Source organism: Corvus hawaiiensis, chromosome 4 (assembly GCF_020740725.1).
Source record: "Corvus hawaiiensis isolate bCorHaw1 chromosome 4, bCorHaw1.pri.cur, whole genome shotgun sequence".
In the NCBI taxonomy this organism is placed as follows: Eukaryota; Metazoa; Chordata; class Aves; order Passeriformes; family Corvidae; genus Corvus; species Corvus hawaiiensis.
Window position 1 is genome coordinate 15,728,394 of NC_063216.1, and position 16,555 is coordinate 15,744,948.

At 43.2% G+C, this 16,555-nt stretch overlaps 1 protein-coding gene across 1 annotated transcript in view; it reads left to right on the top strand.

The window, feature by feature from the left end:
- The window catches only part of VWF (von Willebrand factor), a 123,609-nt gene that overhangs the window by 39,090 nt on the left and 67,964 nt on the right, over positions 1–16,555 (top strand). The window contains exons 16-20 of the mRNA XM_048300124.1: positions 2,719–2,959; positions 3,768–3,862; positions 5,460–5,620; positions 12,315–12,418; positions 15,598–15,736. Of these exons, the coding sequence (XP_048156081.1) occupies positions 2,719–2,959; positions 3,768–3,862; positions 5,460–5,620; positions 12,315–12,418; positions 15,598–15,736 (740 nt within the window). The remainder of the gene's footprint in view (positions 1–2,718; positions 2,960–3,767; positions 3,863–5,459; positions 5,621–12,314; positions 12,419–15,597; positions 15,737–16,555) is intronic.

Below are 16,555 nucleotides of genomic sequence, written 5' to 3' on the forward strand. Positions count from 1 at the left end.
TCAGAGCACAGCACTGAGCTATTTTGGTTTTACAGGAGGCATCCACAGAGACTAGATGCACCTTGCCTTTTCCTCTCATTTTCCTGGCAACAGTGGGATGGGTTTTTCTTAGTGACAGTGTATTACACAGTGTACAGACAACAGGCCTCTCCCAGGTCAGTTGTCTTGCCTTTTTGTGGTTAAAAACAGATGTTGCTGGGAAGGGATAGAGCAGTGTATTGGGATGTGGAGTGTAAGCATGGCTTTGGGAAGCAAAACTGGAAAAATAGGGGATGTTTTGAAAATTTTAGGAGGTGCATGGGCAAGGAAAATCATAAAATGGTTTGGTTTGAACGGGACCTTAAAAATCGTCTTGTTCCAAGGGACACCTTCCACTAGACCAGGTTTTTCCAAGTCCCATTCAGCCTGTTCTTGAACACTTCCAGGGATGGGGTGGCCACAGCTTCTCTGGGAACCCTGTGCCAGGGCCTCAGCACCCTCATAGGGAAGAATTTTTTCCTAATATCCAATCTAAACCTACTGTCTTTCAGTTTGAAACTGTTCCCACACATGAATTACAATGCTTTGCCTAAGAAAGGGATCCACTGCAAAGCTGTCCCTGTGGACAGGGAGTGTTACCGCTGACTAGAAAGTAGGGCAGAATGTTGGGCTTGGTTATCCCATCTTATTTTGAATCTTGAAACTCTAATAAACTGATGCACCCATCTGCAATCTGCCAGACCAGTTCCATGTTTCCAGAGGTTCATGGGTAGCAAATAATACTTCTGGCTGAGGCCTCATGGTTGTCTTGCTATAACGTGCCTTTAGTGATGAAAGTTATTTTTAAAATGGTCCTCAGCCCTGGGCTGTGCCTGTTCAGTGTTTGATTTACTGCAAAAATCAGGTTTATGTAAATTAGAAGCACGTTTCTGTGGATGGCTGCCAAAGACTCCTGTAAGAGTGAGTGAATCTATCTGCTGCTTAGTCCAGAGTTAGGAAGCATTTGCTGTATTGATGAGCACACATTTCTTGGGCTGTGTTGTGAAAGGCACATTAAATAGTTTGGGCACAAGTCCCAGGCTTGGGTGACCTTTGCTCTGAAGAAGGGTTCAAGTCACCTTAGATGCTTCTGGGCTGGATCCTCAGTTTAGGGTGTTACACTCCCATGTATGGGGCTGCAGGAGCCTCAAGAGAAGCTGGGGAGGCGTTAATGCAATCATGTCTCTCTTCAGTAGGCAGGAATAATTCTTCATTTCAGAAGAGTTCTGTGGAGGTGACCATGAGCACCTGGTCAGTATGTGGGCCTTGCTTTGCTAGTCCAGTGAACACCTGGCTGAGGCTGCAGGCCCATCCTGTTGTTCAATGCCTGCCAGAGTCCCCAGGGACGTGTGCACACAGAAGAGAGTAGGGATTATCACATCGTTCTGCAGGGATGACAAGAGGAAGGGCTTTCTCTTGTAACCCTTTGATCTTGGTTTTAGCAAGGTACAAATGCGCCAACTTTGATTTGCAGCTGCTTCCCTGAACAGCCTTCCTCATCACCGTACAACTGTTTGCTGTGGAAGGTTGCTACAAACGACAGTGTAAATCCTGGTTATCAGGAAGCCTGTTAAATTCAAACTCTTGATAAAACTAACTCGTTTTCTTGTCTTCTGCAATGTGTTGTCATAGCTGCCACCTAGTGCTGATGCTGATGTGTGCACAGGTGAATGCCTCAAAATCGGCCCTGTAGAAAGAGGAACTAATAAACAAAGAAGCCAAAATGGCTCAAAAGGCCATAGTTAGTCTCCATATAAAATAATTCATCATCAAAAATCGTTAGTATCAAGGTTTGGCTTCATGATTGCTAAATTACTTCTTTATTTGCTCCTGTTTCCATAGAAATCGTGGAGTACTTCTGGGATGTGAGGCTGTAACGTGTTGCAGCACACCTGCTTATCAAAGCTGAAAAGTACTTTTCTACTACTTCTCTACTACTTCTACTACTTTTCTACTTTGACCAGATTGTTGCAAGGGAAGAGAGGTGTAAGTGTGTACATCACACTTGTAATGCTACTAAATGCATGGAATCATGGAATGGTTTGGGTTGGAAGGGACCTTAAAGACTCTCGTTCCAACACCTCCCTTTGATGGGCTGACTCCTTCCACTACCCCAGGTTGCTCAGAGCCCCATCCAGCCTGGCCTGGAACACTTCCAGGGATGGGGCAGCCACAGCTTCTCTGGGCAACCTGTGCCAGGGCCTCAGCACCCTCACAGGGAAGAATTTCTTCCCAATGTCCATTCTAAACCTGCTCTCTGTCAGTGTGAAGCCATTCCCCCTTGTCCCATCACTCCAGGCCCTTGTTGACAGCCTCTCTCCTTCTTTTGTAGGTTCCCTTTAGGTACTTTAGGAGAGCTTCAATTAGGTTATCCTGACTGTGATCCAAATAATAATAGAGGTTGGACAGCACTTGTTTCATGTTGTGGGTGAAATTTTGTGGCTGGATTTCCATCACAAAGGTTGTAGTCAAGTCCTGGCATTATTGGGAACTTCCTTTTGTAACGTTTTGTTTGTGTGTATATATAACCAGTGCCTGAGGCTGCACTGGTGCTGCATTTAAGGGAGGATGGTGTAATACTCCATTGATGAGTAAATTGAGCAAATACCTTTTAATCCCAGGCTTCCCAGTCTGGTTTAGGCAGCTTTTCCTTTAGCTGGATTTAGATCAAATGCTGTTTTCCCTCATGTATTTCACCAGCAATGGCCTGTCCTGAAGGCCAGGTGTACCAGCAGTGTGGGACACCATGCAACCAGACATGCCGGTCCCTGTCCTACCCAGAAGAGGACTGTGAGCAGCTCTGCCTGGAGGGCTGCTACTGTCCCCCTGGGCACTACCTGGATGAGCACGAGCAGTGCGTGCCCAAGTCCCAGTGCTCCTGCTACTATGATGGGGAGATCTTCCAGCCAGAGGATGTCTTCTCGGATCATTACTCCATGTGGTAAGTGCAATGTTCGTAACCCTTCCCTACACCCCTCACTCCAATTTTTTGGATGGCTTGAGTTGTTAACTGGGTCAGTTCCTGTGCATCCACTGAAACTAGTTTAAGAAAAGGCAAGATTTTGCCTCCAACAAACCAAATGGGGAGTTTTGCTGTTGCATCTCTCTCCACTTAATTTCAAATGCCACCTTACTCAGAATTACTCTGTATTAGGCCCTGTTCCATGAACAGTTCCTGCCAGTTAGAAATGGAGCTTAATTACTGACAATATGTACTTTGTGGGCTTTTAAAATGTCACTTTAATGTACTGTGATACACTTCTTAACTGTTAAAACCTAATTACCTCTTGTCAAAGATACAAGTATTAAAAAGCATTTCTAATTGTTAAATTGAGTAGCAGTACACTTGGAGTGGGAATGCAATCGGTGGGCAAGCCCAGTTTTGGGAACAGCGTTTTCTCCTTTTCCTCTCTACCACAAAAATCCCAAGTTTCAGGAACTAGGTGGTCCCTTACCTCTTTCCACAGCAAAGCTGGCTATTGTCTTGCCCGGCTTTATCCCTGTGCAGCTGCACTGGATCTAGCAGGACAGGGCCAGTAGGCAGCTGGATTGCCATGCCACTGTATCCCATCAACTCCCTTAAGGAAAGTTTGCCTTTAACGTTGACAGACACAGTGGACGGAGAGCAACGGCTCAGCCCCAGTGAGGTGTAGTTTTGTATTCTGACAAGTTCCCTGTTGACTGAAAATCAGTGTGGGTGAAAGCTAAATGCCATTTCATTAAATATAAGCTCTGTTTGTTTTTCTTAGCTATTGTGAGAATGGATTCATGCACTGCAGTACAAACAGAGCTCCTGGTGCCTTCCTGGCTGATGTTTTTGCTGATGAGAGGCCATCTCCCAGAAGTTAGTATGCCTTAAAAAATTAATATTTTACTTTGACTTTTTTTTTCTCTTCAGTCTCTTGGTAGTGTAGATTGGAGAAGAAGTTCCAGAGTTTGCAACAGCTGTGATACTGTGAGACTTTTTATATTTTTTTCTGTGGGATAGAAACAAAAGGGTTGTGTGGGAGGGTGCAGGGCTCATTGAGTCTCACCTCTCAAAATTATAATTAGCCACTGCAGTCTCTCTTGAGCTGAAGAGGTTAAAGGATGCCTTGGCAGTGATCTGAGATCCCCAGTTGCTATTTGAGGATCACAAGACATCAGTAACTCATCAGCTTTATGCCTGCTGCTTCTCACTAATGGGATGCAGACTCTCTTTTCTGGTGCAAATGAGGCTTTTTGTGGCCTGAAGGTTACACTGCTGCCAGGTTCCCAGTGTGCTTTCCAGCCAGCAGGAATCTCCATGAAACCTCCTGGAGACTGACAGCTGCCACGTTTCCCATCAGTAGACAGGTTTATCAAATATTTGACTGTGAGGCGTGCACGGGAACACTTCCAGCATCTAATTGGGGCTTGCAGCATTGGAGAAAGGCCAGAAGTGCTCTGGGATCTTTTGGGGTTTCCCACTGATGGAGCTTATGGGATTGCCATGGGATAGGGGGGTTTGAGACTGGATGCATCTCAGAGGGGACAGGGCTAGTGTAGCTTTGGGAAGGCCTGGGAATATCCAGGAGTTGGACTTGGTGATCCTTGCGGGTGCCTTCCAACTCAGGATAAGCTATGATCCCTATGGGAACACCAGTAGAGCCAAACACGGTGTCTTCCATGGCACACTGACAAATGCACCTGTACATGGGGTCTGGAGGAAATTTGTGGTTGATATTAGCCTGTGCCTTGGAGACAAAGGGTTATTGTTTGTCTTTGCACCTTCTAAGGATAAACCACCTGCTAGTGGAAAACACTGTAAATCCCTCTGTAGGCACAGGGCAGTGACCTGCTTAATGTTGCTTGCTAGGACACCAGTGACAGTGTCACTGGTTGGGTCACCTGTTCTTCAGGTGAAGCCTTCCAAGTGAATATCTCACCAAACTCTTCCCTTAATGCTCCTAAGATGTACTTTTCCTGATATTACTATGTCAAAGCTGACAAAACCTCAGAGAGGCATATTGCTAGTACCACTTGAAATAATATCCTAGAGCTTCTTGGAACACTCTGATCTCTCAGATCCTGAAGTCTCAGAGTTTGTATTTAAGCTCAGGGCATTGTTATGGGAAATGGGTCTAACTAGAATAATATACGATGCTGTTGCTTCTCAGAATATGAATTTTCTGACTTTGTACAGTGCCTACAGGTGTTTGCATAGCCCCAGAGCAGTCTGGAATTGCACTTGTATGTTTAGTGCAGCTTTTATGTGTCAGAATTAAATACCTGCTTTCACGGCAGCCTGAGGTCACTCTGGGAGGTAGGGGCTGCTTTCTTTGCCATATCATGTGTAGTGGTGTTGCTCCAGGCTATATTCTAAATTTTCTAATCAAAATCTTGATCCACTTTTTAGAAAAATACTATGCCAACAATACTTGAGTTCTAATTGCAATTTCTGTAAACTAATGTCTTTAAAGTAAAAAGGAGCTTGACATGCAGAGTCCCCATGGAAAAAATTATCTGTCCTGCCAACAACCCACGAGCAGAAGGAGTGGAATGTACCAAGACCTGCCAGAACTATGACTTGGAGTGCATCAGCCATGGCTGCGTATCTGGATGCCTCTGTCCAAAAGGGATGGTAAGCAGGTTTCAATACAGCAGGGAGAAGCAGGTCCTCTTTGCTTTCTTGCCTTCATTCTGTCCTACCAACAGTCTTCTTGCAGCTTGGGAATAAGTGGTTGTGAAGTATTGACTGTCAAGCTGTGGCTGGCTTAAAGAATGTGTATTAGTATATCTTCATTGAAGTTGAACTTTAGCTCGTAAAAATAATTCATAATCAAAATTCCAAAGCCTGATTTGAAGATGAGTTTATGTTTTCCTTCAGCTCTGCTCTTAAACCCCTCCTCAGTCTTGCTGAACTTTCTCAGAGACAGAAGTACACAGATGCCCATATTCAGGTTGATCAGAGGAATGGAGCACTTCTCCTCCAAAAAAAAGGCTGAGAGAATTGGGATTGTTCAGCCTGGAGAAGGGAAGGCTTTGGGGTGACCTCAGTGTGGCCTGAAGGGGGCCCACAGGAAAGATGGAGAGAGACTCTTGACAAGGGCCTGGAGTGACAGGGCAAGGGGCAGTGGCTTCACACTGACAGAGAGCAGGTTTAGATTGGATATGAAGTAAGAAGTCTTTACTTGTGAGGCTGGGGAGGCCCTGGCACAGGTTGCCCAGAGCAGCTGTGGCTGCCCCATCCCTGGCAGTGTCCAAGGCCAGGTTGGATGGGGCTCTGAGCAACCTGGGATAGTGGAAGGTGTCCCTGCCCATGGCAGGAGGGTTGGAATGAGATGATCTTTAAGGTCCCTTCCAACCCAAACCATTCTGGGATTCTCTGATCCAGCCACCCTTCCTGCTGATACTGGTTCCTCCTTGTCAAGTCTCCATCTCTCCAGTTGCCTTCCTGTAGGTTGTATCAAATTGAAGGCTCTCTGTGAGAAGGAACGTGAGACATGAAACTTGCTAAGATGATGCCAGAGTGTGTCTTGGAATTGCAGGTGGTGTACTAAGCACACTTTTCTTCCCCCCCCCCCCCCCCCCCCGAAAAGAGGCTTTCTGGAGTCCAGGGTTATTTCCCACTGTAACCCTCAAATTTCATCATTATTTTAAATGTTTTCTACCCCCAAATTCCATCAATTATCTTACTAGAAAAACAGCTCCCCCGAGTTCTCATTAGACAGTAATTTCTAGTATTAATATAAACATATTTTGAACATTGCTACTGTATTTTGCTGATAAACACACATTTATATAAATAGATTCTACTCCAGAATAAAATGCCAGCTCTAGACAAAAGCTCAGGCTTGTGAAATGTCGTGGAGGTGAAAAAGACAGAACAGAATCTGAAGTCACCCATAAATTTCCACTGCTATTTTAAAAATCAAGTGTTGCTTCTTTTCATATTTCAGTCTATAAATGTCTGTCCTTTAAGTGAAAAATATTCCTAAATAATAGTGAGATAAGAAAACTTAGAAAAGCTTGTGTACTTGTAAAATTCCAAGAGCCCAAGGGTGAACAGGTTTTTCTTTGCATCTGACATTCAGACCTTTGATTTGGTGAAGGAGCTTGAGATTTTTGGTTTCAGTTCTGGGATATGGTAATAGTACACTTTTGACATAATTGTGGAAAACCAACTATGGTAACCACTCCACAGGAAAAAACCTCACAGTAATTAACCTTCATGTTTGCTACAGTATTTCATATTCTTTTTCAGTAAGTTGGAACAAACAATTGTTTCATAAAATCGTTGGCACCAGAGCAGTCTTTGGCCTTTTGGAATTGGAAACTCCAGCTGACTTTGCAGTGATGTGAAATACACCCCTGAATTCAACAAGGTGGTTTGTCAGGTTTTGGATTGTAGGATCAGGCTCAGTAATTTTTAAAAACTACTAGTAAAATAAGTTCTCTCTCCACTAGATGACAGTATGGTTTAATCTTCACTAAACTCAGCCTGGAATTACTTGTTCTGCTTCGCTTCTGGCAGAGAGTAAAAATCACAAGATGCACCAAAGCCACGACAGGAGAAGCCCATGTAGAGATGATCTTGTAGCCACTGCCATGCAAAGACAAGATCAAGCCCAGTCTCCCTTCAGGTGTGTCCCCTTTGCCCAGTGTTTGATTCCTGGCTCCACAGGAACCTGCCAGCTCATTGTCAAAGAGCAGTTTCCTCCTCCTCACCCAATGGGATGAGGTTTGGGAGTGCCTTTTTTTCTTACTTCTGCACTCTGCAATGAGGCTTTGTGCTTCCCCACTAGAGAAGGATTTGGGATGGTGACCAGGATCTCCTTTCCATCCTGTCCTTTTCTAACACAGACTCTGGGAACACAGGCAAAGCTCTGCGAAGTCAAATCAAAGTCTGTGTTTTCCAGGCTTATACCAACAGAGGTGAGCAATAAAGGGACTGGAAAAAGGAATAACCATTTTACTGGTCGGTCTCCCTTTTTGGTGTTCTGTAATCCTGCCTAATTTACAAGAACTCACAGAGGTGAGCTGCTGTTTGCAGGAAGGTCTGTGGGGAGTAACAGATTACTCAACATGTGTTCCCATAAATATTAGCACATATCATCATTCTGGGAGAAATTGTACCTTCTTACTGAAGATTTTTTTTTTCTTTTGTGGTACAGTAGCACATGAAAGTTATCAATGTTCATGGATAACTTATTAGCTTGAAGACAAAACCTAATTTCTTTCAACTGAAAAATAAGTTGTCCAGTTCATCTTGACTTAGTATTTTACATTGTTTGGATTTCTAGCAAATAAAAATGTTCAATATGTCATAAAAATAATTTTTCTTCTTCTGTCTTTGATTATCTGGAAGGTGGGAAATTCTCAATACTTGTCACCCTTTTGCAGAGCAGAAAAGAGAAATCATAACATATGTGCAGAAGTGTGGGGAAAAATATGCTTTCTCAGATTAGTTTACTGCACTTCAGGTTTTTCCCATTGGAAAATATTAATAAATATACAAATGGAGTGTTGAGCACCTTTCTGGGGAAAGAGAGGAGAAGAACAATCAGAGAGCACAAAATCCAGACACTCCAAAAGTAGAAAATTAGTTTCTTTCCATTCCCAGTGACTGACACAAAATTAAGGTTTAGAATTTAAATGAAATATTTTATTGCATTCTGACTGCTGAAATAAAACTATTTCTAAAACTTTGATACGTTAGTAGAAAAAGGAAAAAAAATACAAACCCTAAACATCTTAACCAGGAAAGTTTGGAAGATTGTTTTGTCTGCTTGCTAACTGTTTTCAACTGAAATTTGCCTGACTATTGTGATTTCTCTGTTGTATGTTTTTCAGTGTGGGCTTATCCGATATTACAATATCTTCATGAGGAGGTGGGCATGTCAAATAAATATCAGAGCCATACAGCTAGCATAAGAAAGAGAAGTCAGGTGTAGACCAGCACATTTTGATGTCCTAACATGTTTTTGACTTGTCTTTGTTTGCACTGTAAGGGTGAGAGGCTGTTTTAGTTAAAGGAAACATTTATGAAAGAAATTGTTCCCTGTGAGGCTGCTGAGGCCCTGGCACAGGTTGCCCAGGGAAGCTGTGGATGCCCCACCCCTGGGAGTGTCCAAGGCCAGGTTGGATGGGGCTCTGAGCAACCTGGTCTGGTGGAAGGTGTCCCTCTTCATGGAGCTGGATGATCTTTAAGGTCCCTTCTACTCCAAACCAGTCTCTTATTCTAAAGCCTGTTAGCTATTGGGTTCTAATCTGACCCACTTCCTTTACTTAATGCCACGTTCCTTTATACCTTTGGCTGACTTTCCACTGAAATCCACAGGTGTGCCAGGTGGAACAGAGCCATGTCTGAGCTTCCCTTGACAGAGGGATACTCATCAAATTGTGTTGACCAAGAGAGTTCAAAGTTTAGGCTCATTGAGTTGGATTTCAGGACCACAGAATCTCCTGACTTGGAGGGGACCCAGAAGGATCATCCAGCCCAGCTCCTGGCCCTGCACAGACACCCCAACAATCCCACCCTGTGCATCCCTGAGAGCATCCAAACACTCCTGGAGCTCTGGCAGCCTTGGGGCTGTGCCCATTCCCTGGGGAGCCTGTTCAGTGCCCCAGCACCCTCTGGGGGAACAAAACTTCCGAAAATCCAACTTAACTCCTCCCCTGACACAGCTCCAGCCGTTCCCTCAGGTCCTGTCCCTGGTCACACAGAGCAGAGATCAGTGCCTCCCCCTCCTCTTCCCCTTGTGAGGAAGCTGCAGAACTGCTGTGAGCTCTGACCTCATTCTCCTCCAGCCTAACAGACCAAGGGCCCTCAGCCACTCCTCATGTGGCTTCCCCTCCAGGCCCTTCACCATCTTTGTAACCTCCTTTGGACACTCTCTAACAGCTTTAGATTGTTATATTGTGCTTCCCAAAACTGCCTCCAGGACTCAAGGTGAGGTTGCACCAGCGCAGAGCAGAATGGACAATCACCTCTTATGAGTGTGGATAAGGAGAGTCTTAAAGGTTCTGAAACCTGTAAATTGTCCTTCCTTTTGCAAGATTTTTTAAGGTTTAGCAATTAATAAGACAGAGCAAGGAAATGATGGACATTTCTGTTTGATCCCCAAGTAATGGGAGAATCCTTAGCTGTTAGCCAACCACTTGTAATCCTAAGGGCATTTAATGGTGCAAACAGCAGCTGTTTTCATTACAAACCTATGTCTTTTCATGGTTGCCTCCCCAGTGCTGCTGCCTCCTGTCATCTCAAGCACTCAGGGCTGCTAAATCTCCTGTATTAACTGCAGTCTATTGATGGATCGAGAGACTTCCACAGAAAATCCAGCTGCTTGTGAATAGTGCTCCTGGCCTTGTAGTGTACCACATGGTCCTTGTAGTGCAGCATGGCATCAGGCTGCCACATGTGCCCCAGCTTTTGGATGGGGTGTTAATAGGCCCAGTGGATTGTGTGTTACTGATAACAAAATCATAATTCATTGGGTTTTGCAGAGAAAATGATTGTTCTTCTGGTCAAAGTCTGCTTTGGGTTTTTATGTCCTGCTTGCTGAATCTCACCCACCCACTCTGGTGTTCAGACAAGGTGCTCTTCCCTCTTTAGTGGTAGATTAGCAGCTGTTGCTCTAATTGTGATAGAAATACAGATACCAATTTATACCAGTTTTTAGGGAGCAAGGAGAAGAGGTTCTAATTCTCCTTTTACTGACCAGATGTCTAATCCCAAGTTTTGTATCCAGAGGCAAGCCCTCAAGTGTATTGTGAACTGTTTTGCTGAACACTCTGCAAAAATTCAGAAACGTAGCCACGAGTGTGAGGTCATGTTCCTGCTTTTTTCCTAAATGCCACCAGAGAGGAAGGAAAGAAGGTATTAAACTCTTCTTTCTGGTCTTCTCTGGATTGTTTTCTCACCATCCTTTGTAAAGGTGAAGGCAGAGCTGCAGCTCCATTATCTAGAAAAGCATTTCTTTGTTTCCATCTTGCTTCTATGGAAGCGATTTTATTTGGCATAATGCAGCTCTCCATAAGCCACAGTACACATGGAGCTGTGTATGAAGGAAGGGTCTCTGGGCTGTGAAATCTTTTTTTATGAGTTGCTCCATGTGGCAGTTCTAGGTCCCCATAGGAAAAGGCAAAGCTGTTCTTCTTTATTAACCTGGCATTCAGACTACATTGATCTCATTGGCCCATATTTAATGGTAAAAAAGAAACTATTTTAATGATTTTGCAGAGAGAGTTTAAAGTGGGAAGGTGATATTTTGTGACTTTTGAATGAGAAGAAGGGGAAGGGCTCTCCATTTAGGTATTCCATGAAACAAGAGCCAAACCTATCCTGGCTTTGCCAGAACTGCTATTGAGTGAAAAGTCAGCACAGCCAGCTTTGGTTGTGTTTGATTCTCTAAAACTGGGGGTCTTCAAAATGGAAAGTAATCACAGAAAAAGAAAACAGAAAAGGAATGGAAAAACGGAATAGTCTAAAGGCATTACTTGTTTTACTTTGGTTGTAGCTTTTTGGTTTGTTTTTGTTTCTTTTTTTTGTTTAAGTGGGACAAATGATTTGTCGTCATACAAAGAAAAACTCAGATCAGAAGGGTGAAACTGAAAATATGGGTAGAACATAATGTCCTATTTCCCAGCAACAGGGCCTGCTGCAGAGAGAGCAGAATAATACCTCAAGTGGACTGATATTTATCCTGTCTTCCAGGAAATAAATAGGGATTTGAAAGAAAATGAGTGATTACTGCAATTTTCAGAGGCGAGTTGATAGAGGATTGGCTTCGTTAAGGGGCTGTTGTCTGTAGCAACAGCACCTGCATTTGCACGTGGGTGGGTCAGGTGCTGTGTCTTCTGGTCTCCTCCTCAGTGTTCCTATTCCCATTTTTAGTCCATCTGGGCCCTTTGCCTGCTTTTCTAGTAGGCCCTTTCCCAGTTTGTTGTGTGTGAGAAGCTATTCACCTATAATATGCTCTCCATATTCAGGTTAGCATGGTTTTATCCTCACTGCATCCTGAACCTTCTCATTGTGATGTTCTGCTATAATGTCATCTATTCTCCCAGCAGCTCGAGATGGTGGGAGCAAGCTGTGATTTGTGTACCCATAAGACTGTGATTTATGTACCTACAGCTCTATTTTTGTTAATGGGTAAAAGTATTAGTAGTACTGTACCTTTCTTACCTTGGATAGCCTTCATCCTTTCTTTTATTCTTTTCAACCTTTTATTTTTCACCCACACATTCTGTGCTTGCTCCTGGCTGCTTGCTCACCCTGCATATGGCCATGTACCAACAGCCCCATGTGGTGACAAATTATATTTTCTGCTTAGGTGCGACATGAAAACAAATGTGTTGCTCCTGAGAGGTGCCCGTGCTTCCACAATGGAAGAGAATATTCCAAGGGAGAGACAGTGACTAAGGACTGCAACACCTGGTGAGCCACTGGAAGGGTGTTTTTCTCTTTAGGGGGCCTGCTGGGTTTCTGGTAACACCAAATATTGCCTGCTTAACAGATCTGTTTTATAGAAAGCCAGTTTTTGCAGTGTAGTATGCACAGACAGCACATTCCCTTTGCATGTTGCACAAAGATCCAACAAAATTCCTTGCAATGTCTGGCAACCTCTACCTGGTGCCCTACAAATAGTTGTGTGTCTGTGCAACTCCTCTGTAGGCACTAGATAGGGGATTTTGCAACACAAGATAACAATTTAGGATCTATATGCTTTGGGGTGGGAGCAATGGAGCCTGGGCTTTGTCACTAGGCTTTGCTGTCATGTTTCCCTTTTTTTTGGGCTGTCTGAGGCCCTTCAAATCAGCCCTTTTCAGCCAGAAGGGGTGTGATGCACCAGCTGTAATATGATAGGAGGTTTTTAGGCAAATGATAAAGAACTAGGAAGAGACAGGGTCGACCTCTTATATCTCAAAAGAGTGCTGTGTCCATTGATATGTTAAAAAAAGATGAAAACAGATGGAAAACTTGTACTTTCTCAGAAGAATAAAGTAAGTGCTCTGTGTCTTTCACCCTTATCCTGCTGTCTTTCGCCCTTACCCTGTTTGGTTGCTGAAAAAGGATTTATAGGTTCAAAAGGGAGTTCTAGGCTGCTCAGTTTGCATGGAGGGAAGCCCTCAGCACAGCCTTTGGTAAACTACAGTGGGCCACTCTTGGCTTCTCCTGCACAGCAGGTTGGCTGCACTGGAGGGGCTTTGCTTTCCATGTGTTTGTGGGGGGAATGGTGGCCCTTTCCTTCAGAGATCCACGAGTCCAGGATGTAGGACCTTCAGCCACCAACAGTGTGAAAATTCTGGGGGTTTTTTGAACTCAGACTTGAGAATATGTCGTGCATTCTACCCAAAATATCCCTGCCCAGCTCTGTGGCAAGCCCACGAGCAGTGTTTGTCATCCTCTGTATGACTGGGCGGAGCTGGGTCAGAGGAATCAGCACCACTGGAGAGTCCAGGGGTTGACTTTGGTTGGTACATTGATCTTTGAATAACAGTGATTTTCAAGTTTTGCATTTTTTAACTAGTGGGAGCGCTCCTAACTAGTGTAAGTTAGTCTTGGATTAAGGTTTTATATGGAAATACTGACCTCCCAGTGTTTCGTTTCATTTCCTTCCTTTGCAGCTACATATAACATTGTGAATCCATGTACTGTAATTAAACCTGGGGAAAAATAGGCTTGAAAAGATGGAGAAGTTGATGTTTTTGTCTAGATACATATTCTATAACCTGCTTACATTGCCTGTAGGTAAAAGTGACTCAGCTGAAAAACAGGCACCATGAAAATTTTATTGAAACAAGAAGAGTACAGTGTAAAACCCTTCAGTGTTGAGAAATTTGCAAGATTCCTCACAATAACCATGATCAGACTTTTTATTTTCAATCATTCTTATAATATTTGATCTTAAAATAATCATAACCATGTTGCTTCATTCTTGTAGCTGCCCACGTAATTCTGGCAGTGCCACTGTAAATGATATTTCCTCAAATATATAGAATTACCATCAATATCAGGGTTGAGGAAATGTTAGAAATCAGGCTTTTTCTCACTGATAAAAAGTTCTTCCTCACATTTTAGGTGCTTTTTATGAATTTGAAAGTAAAATTGGAAATAAGGTCCCTTCAAAAAATGTCACCAGGGCTTTTTTGAACTATGTGACTTTGAAAAGTTTCCTGATAGTTCTCAGCAAATATCAAGTCAAATGTCATTTAGAAAGTGATATAGGAAATTACTATTGCTTTGAGAATTAATAAGGATTGAGAGTCTGCGTTTTGGAGGTTGAGATCTTCCTTTTCTTTTGTTTCTGCTTTTTGTACTGCTGTTGCAGGAGTTCTCATTCTCACTTGTTCTTAGCCAGATGTGAACACCTGCAAAGGCAATATATGAACCAGAGGTGTCAGATTTGGCGTTTGCATCCGACTTGACATATGGGAGACCCTAATTCATGAACAACGGAATGTCTCCAAGCCTAAGCCAGTGGCAAACCTTCTGTTATGCAATGTATTGGGAATTCAATGTGGAGTGCAATGAAAATTTTGGAGTCACACTTGTGGAGCAGTGCACAGCAGAAATTTTCTAATCTGAATTTAACTACCCCACGTACCTTATGATCTGTCCATGCACGTATTTACAAAATCTTGCCCTTGTCTAACTGCTAGCAGAGAATTCATAGAGGAGAGGGGGCAATAGGTTCATGCTACTGAAATTTCATTCTTTGAAGAAAATGTCTTGCATGATATTTATTAGAATGTGAAATGTTGTTGTTAGAGAACTCAGTTCAGTGCCCGGTTTTTCCTTCGGGTAGCAATTTCATCTTGGGAAAATACTTCAAGTTTTTTATCCTTGAGTTTTTATGTCTGTAAAGCATGGGTAGAATTCCTCTTTCCCTGCCCTCACAGAGCTTGATTAGAAAATTCCTGGGGCAGTGATGATGTCCCTCTGCATTCATGGAGCATTTAGTGGATGAATGTTTTGCCATCCTCCAGGCATAGACTGCTTATTAATTATTAAATTATTATTATTAGATATTGTGTCAAATGGTATTCTAAGTCTCCACTGATTTTGGTTTTTATTGTATTTGCTCAGTCTTTTGCTAGTTAGCAAATCAATTTATTTCACTGATCAAAAGCCTGTGGATGTCAAGGGAAAGCTCCCCTTTCATACCTGCAGCTTCTGTATCGAGGTTGTGGTTCTCCAGGATACCTCTGGAAAAGGGCAATAGTGGTGGATGCTCTGTTTTGCTGAAAGGGTACTTGGAGCAGAGCAGCATATCCTAAATAAAATTCTAGTATAAAAGAATACTCCAGCAGGCTCTGTCCTGACCTATTTTGTAACAGGGAAATTCAAACCACGAAGAGTCCTACATGCAGCTTGTAAGAAACAGAGAAACCCATCCCTTATTCATTTAATCTTCATGCACTGTCTGGATTTATACACCCACTGCTAACATATGCTAATTTATGCTAATGAGAGAGTATCTTATCTGGTGGTAGAAAGCTCCTAGAGGCAGAGACTGTAGCACTTTCACGTTGCCTAAAGCACTTTGCCTTCTCTTGCTCATTATTTACATTGAGATAAGGACAACTGTCACTGCCTCCTTTTCTCTGTTACAGCGTGTGCCAGGGCAGGAAGTGGGAGTGCACCAAAAATCTGTGTGATGGCACCTGCACTGCTATTGGTACAGCTCATTACTTGACATTTGATGGACTGAAATACAAGTTTCCAGGAAACTGCCAATATGTGTTAGCTCAGGTAAGAGCATGTCAAATGCTAAAGCTGCCTGATCATATGAAAAGAGTTTTGCACCAGGTGAGAAGCCCAGTGTTTGGATAAATCACAGTAAAGTATTTCTAATTACTTAGCCAGATGTATTGTAGAGGAGAATAGAGCTTATTAATGTCTTTGGAGATGAGACAAGTGTCTTGAGAACTTTGAAGAGTGTGTTGTGTTCTGTAGAAATCAGGCTGTCACGTGTCCAGCTGGTTGTTGTGAACCTTATGAGAGCACCTCGGTACAGAGAGGAGCTGTCTGAATCTCATCTCTAAAATGGAATTGTGGATATCCATAAATCAACTTTTCCTCCTTTTGTTTTTTTATCCTGGAGTGGTAGCTTGCTGTCTGGCTGAGTGAGACAGGGAATGCTCAGTGAACCTTCCCTAAATGCCCCCAGAGCACAGGCTCAGCTCGTTCCCTTCCGCATGGTCCATGTTCTGTTCCATGTTCTGTTCCATGCACCACCTGCTTGGAGTCCGCTGACAATATCCATTTTCCTCACAGCAAGGAGGAAAGGGGGATAAAGGTAGAGCACACTAAACTCAACTTTTGATTTGTGGAAGCAGCCAAAATTTGGAGTTAACTAAGATAAAGGCTTGTCTACATGCAAAGTGTCATGTATTTAGAGATGTCTGTGCAAACAAGGATTTATCTGAAAATTTGGTCTAGAACTAGATGGGTTCACTGCTGATGGATAACAACAATATTCTGCAGTTACAGTGTGATGTGTTTCTTGGGTGAGCTACTATTTTCCCCACAGAGTCCTCATGAGGCACAATCCTCCTTGCAGCTCTCCTT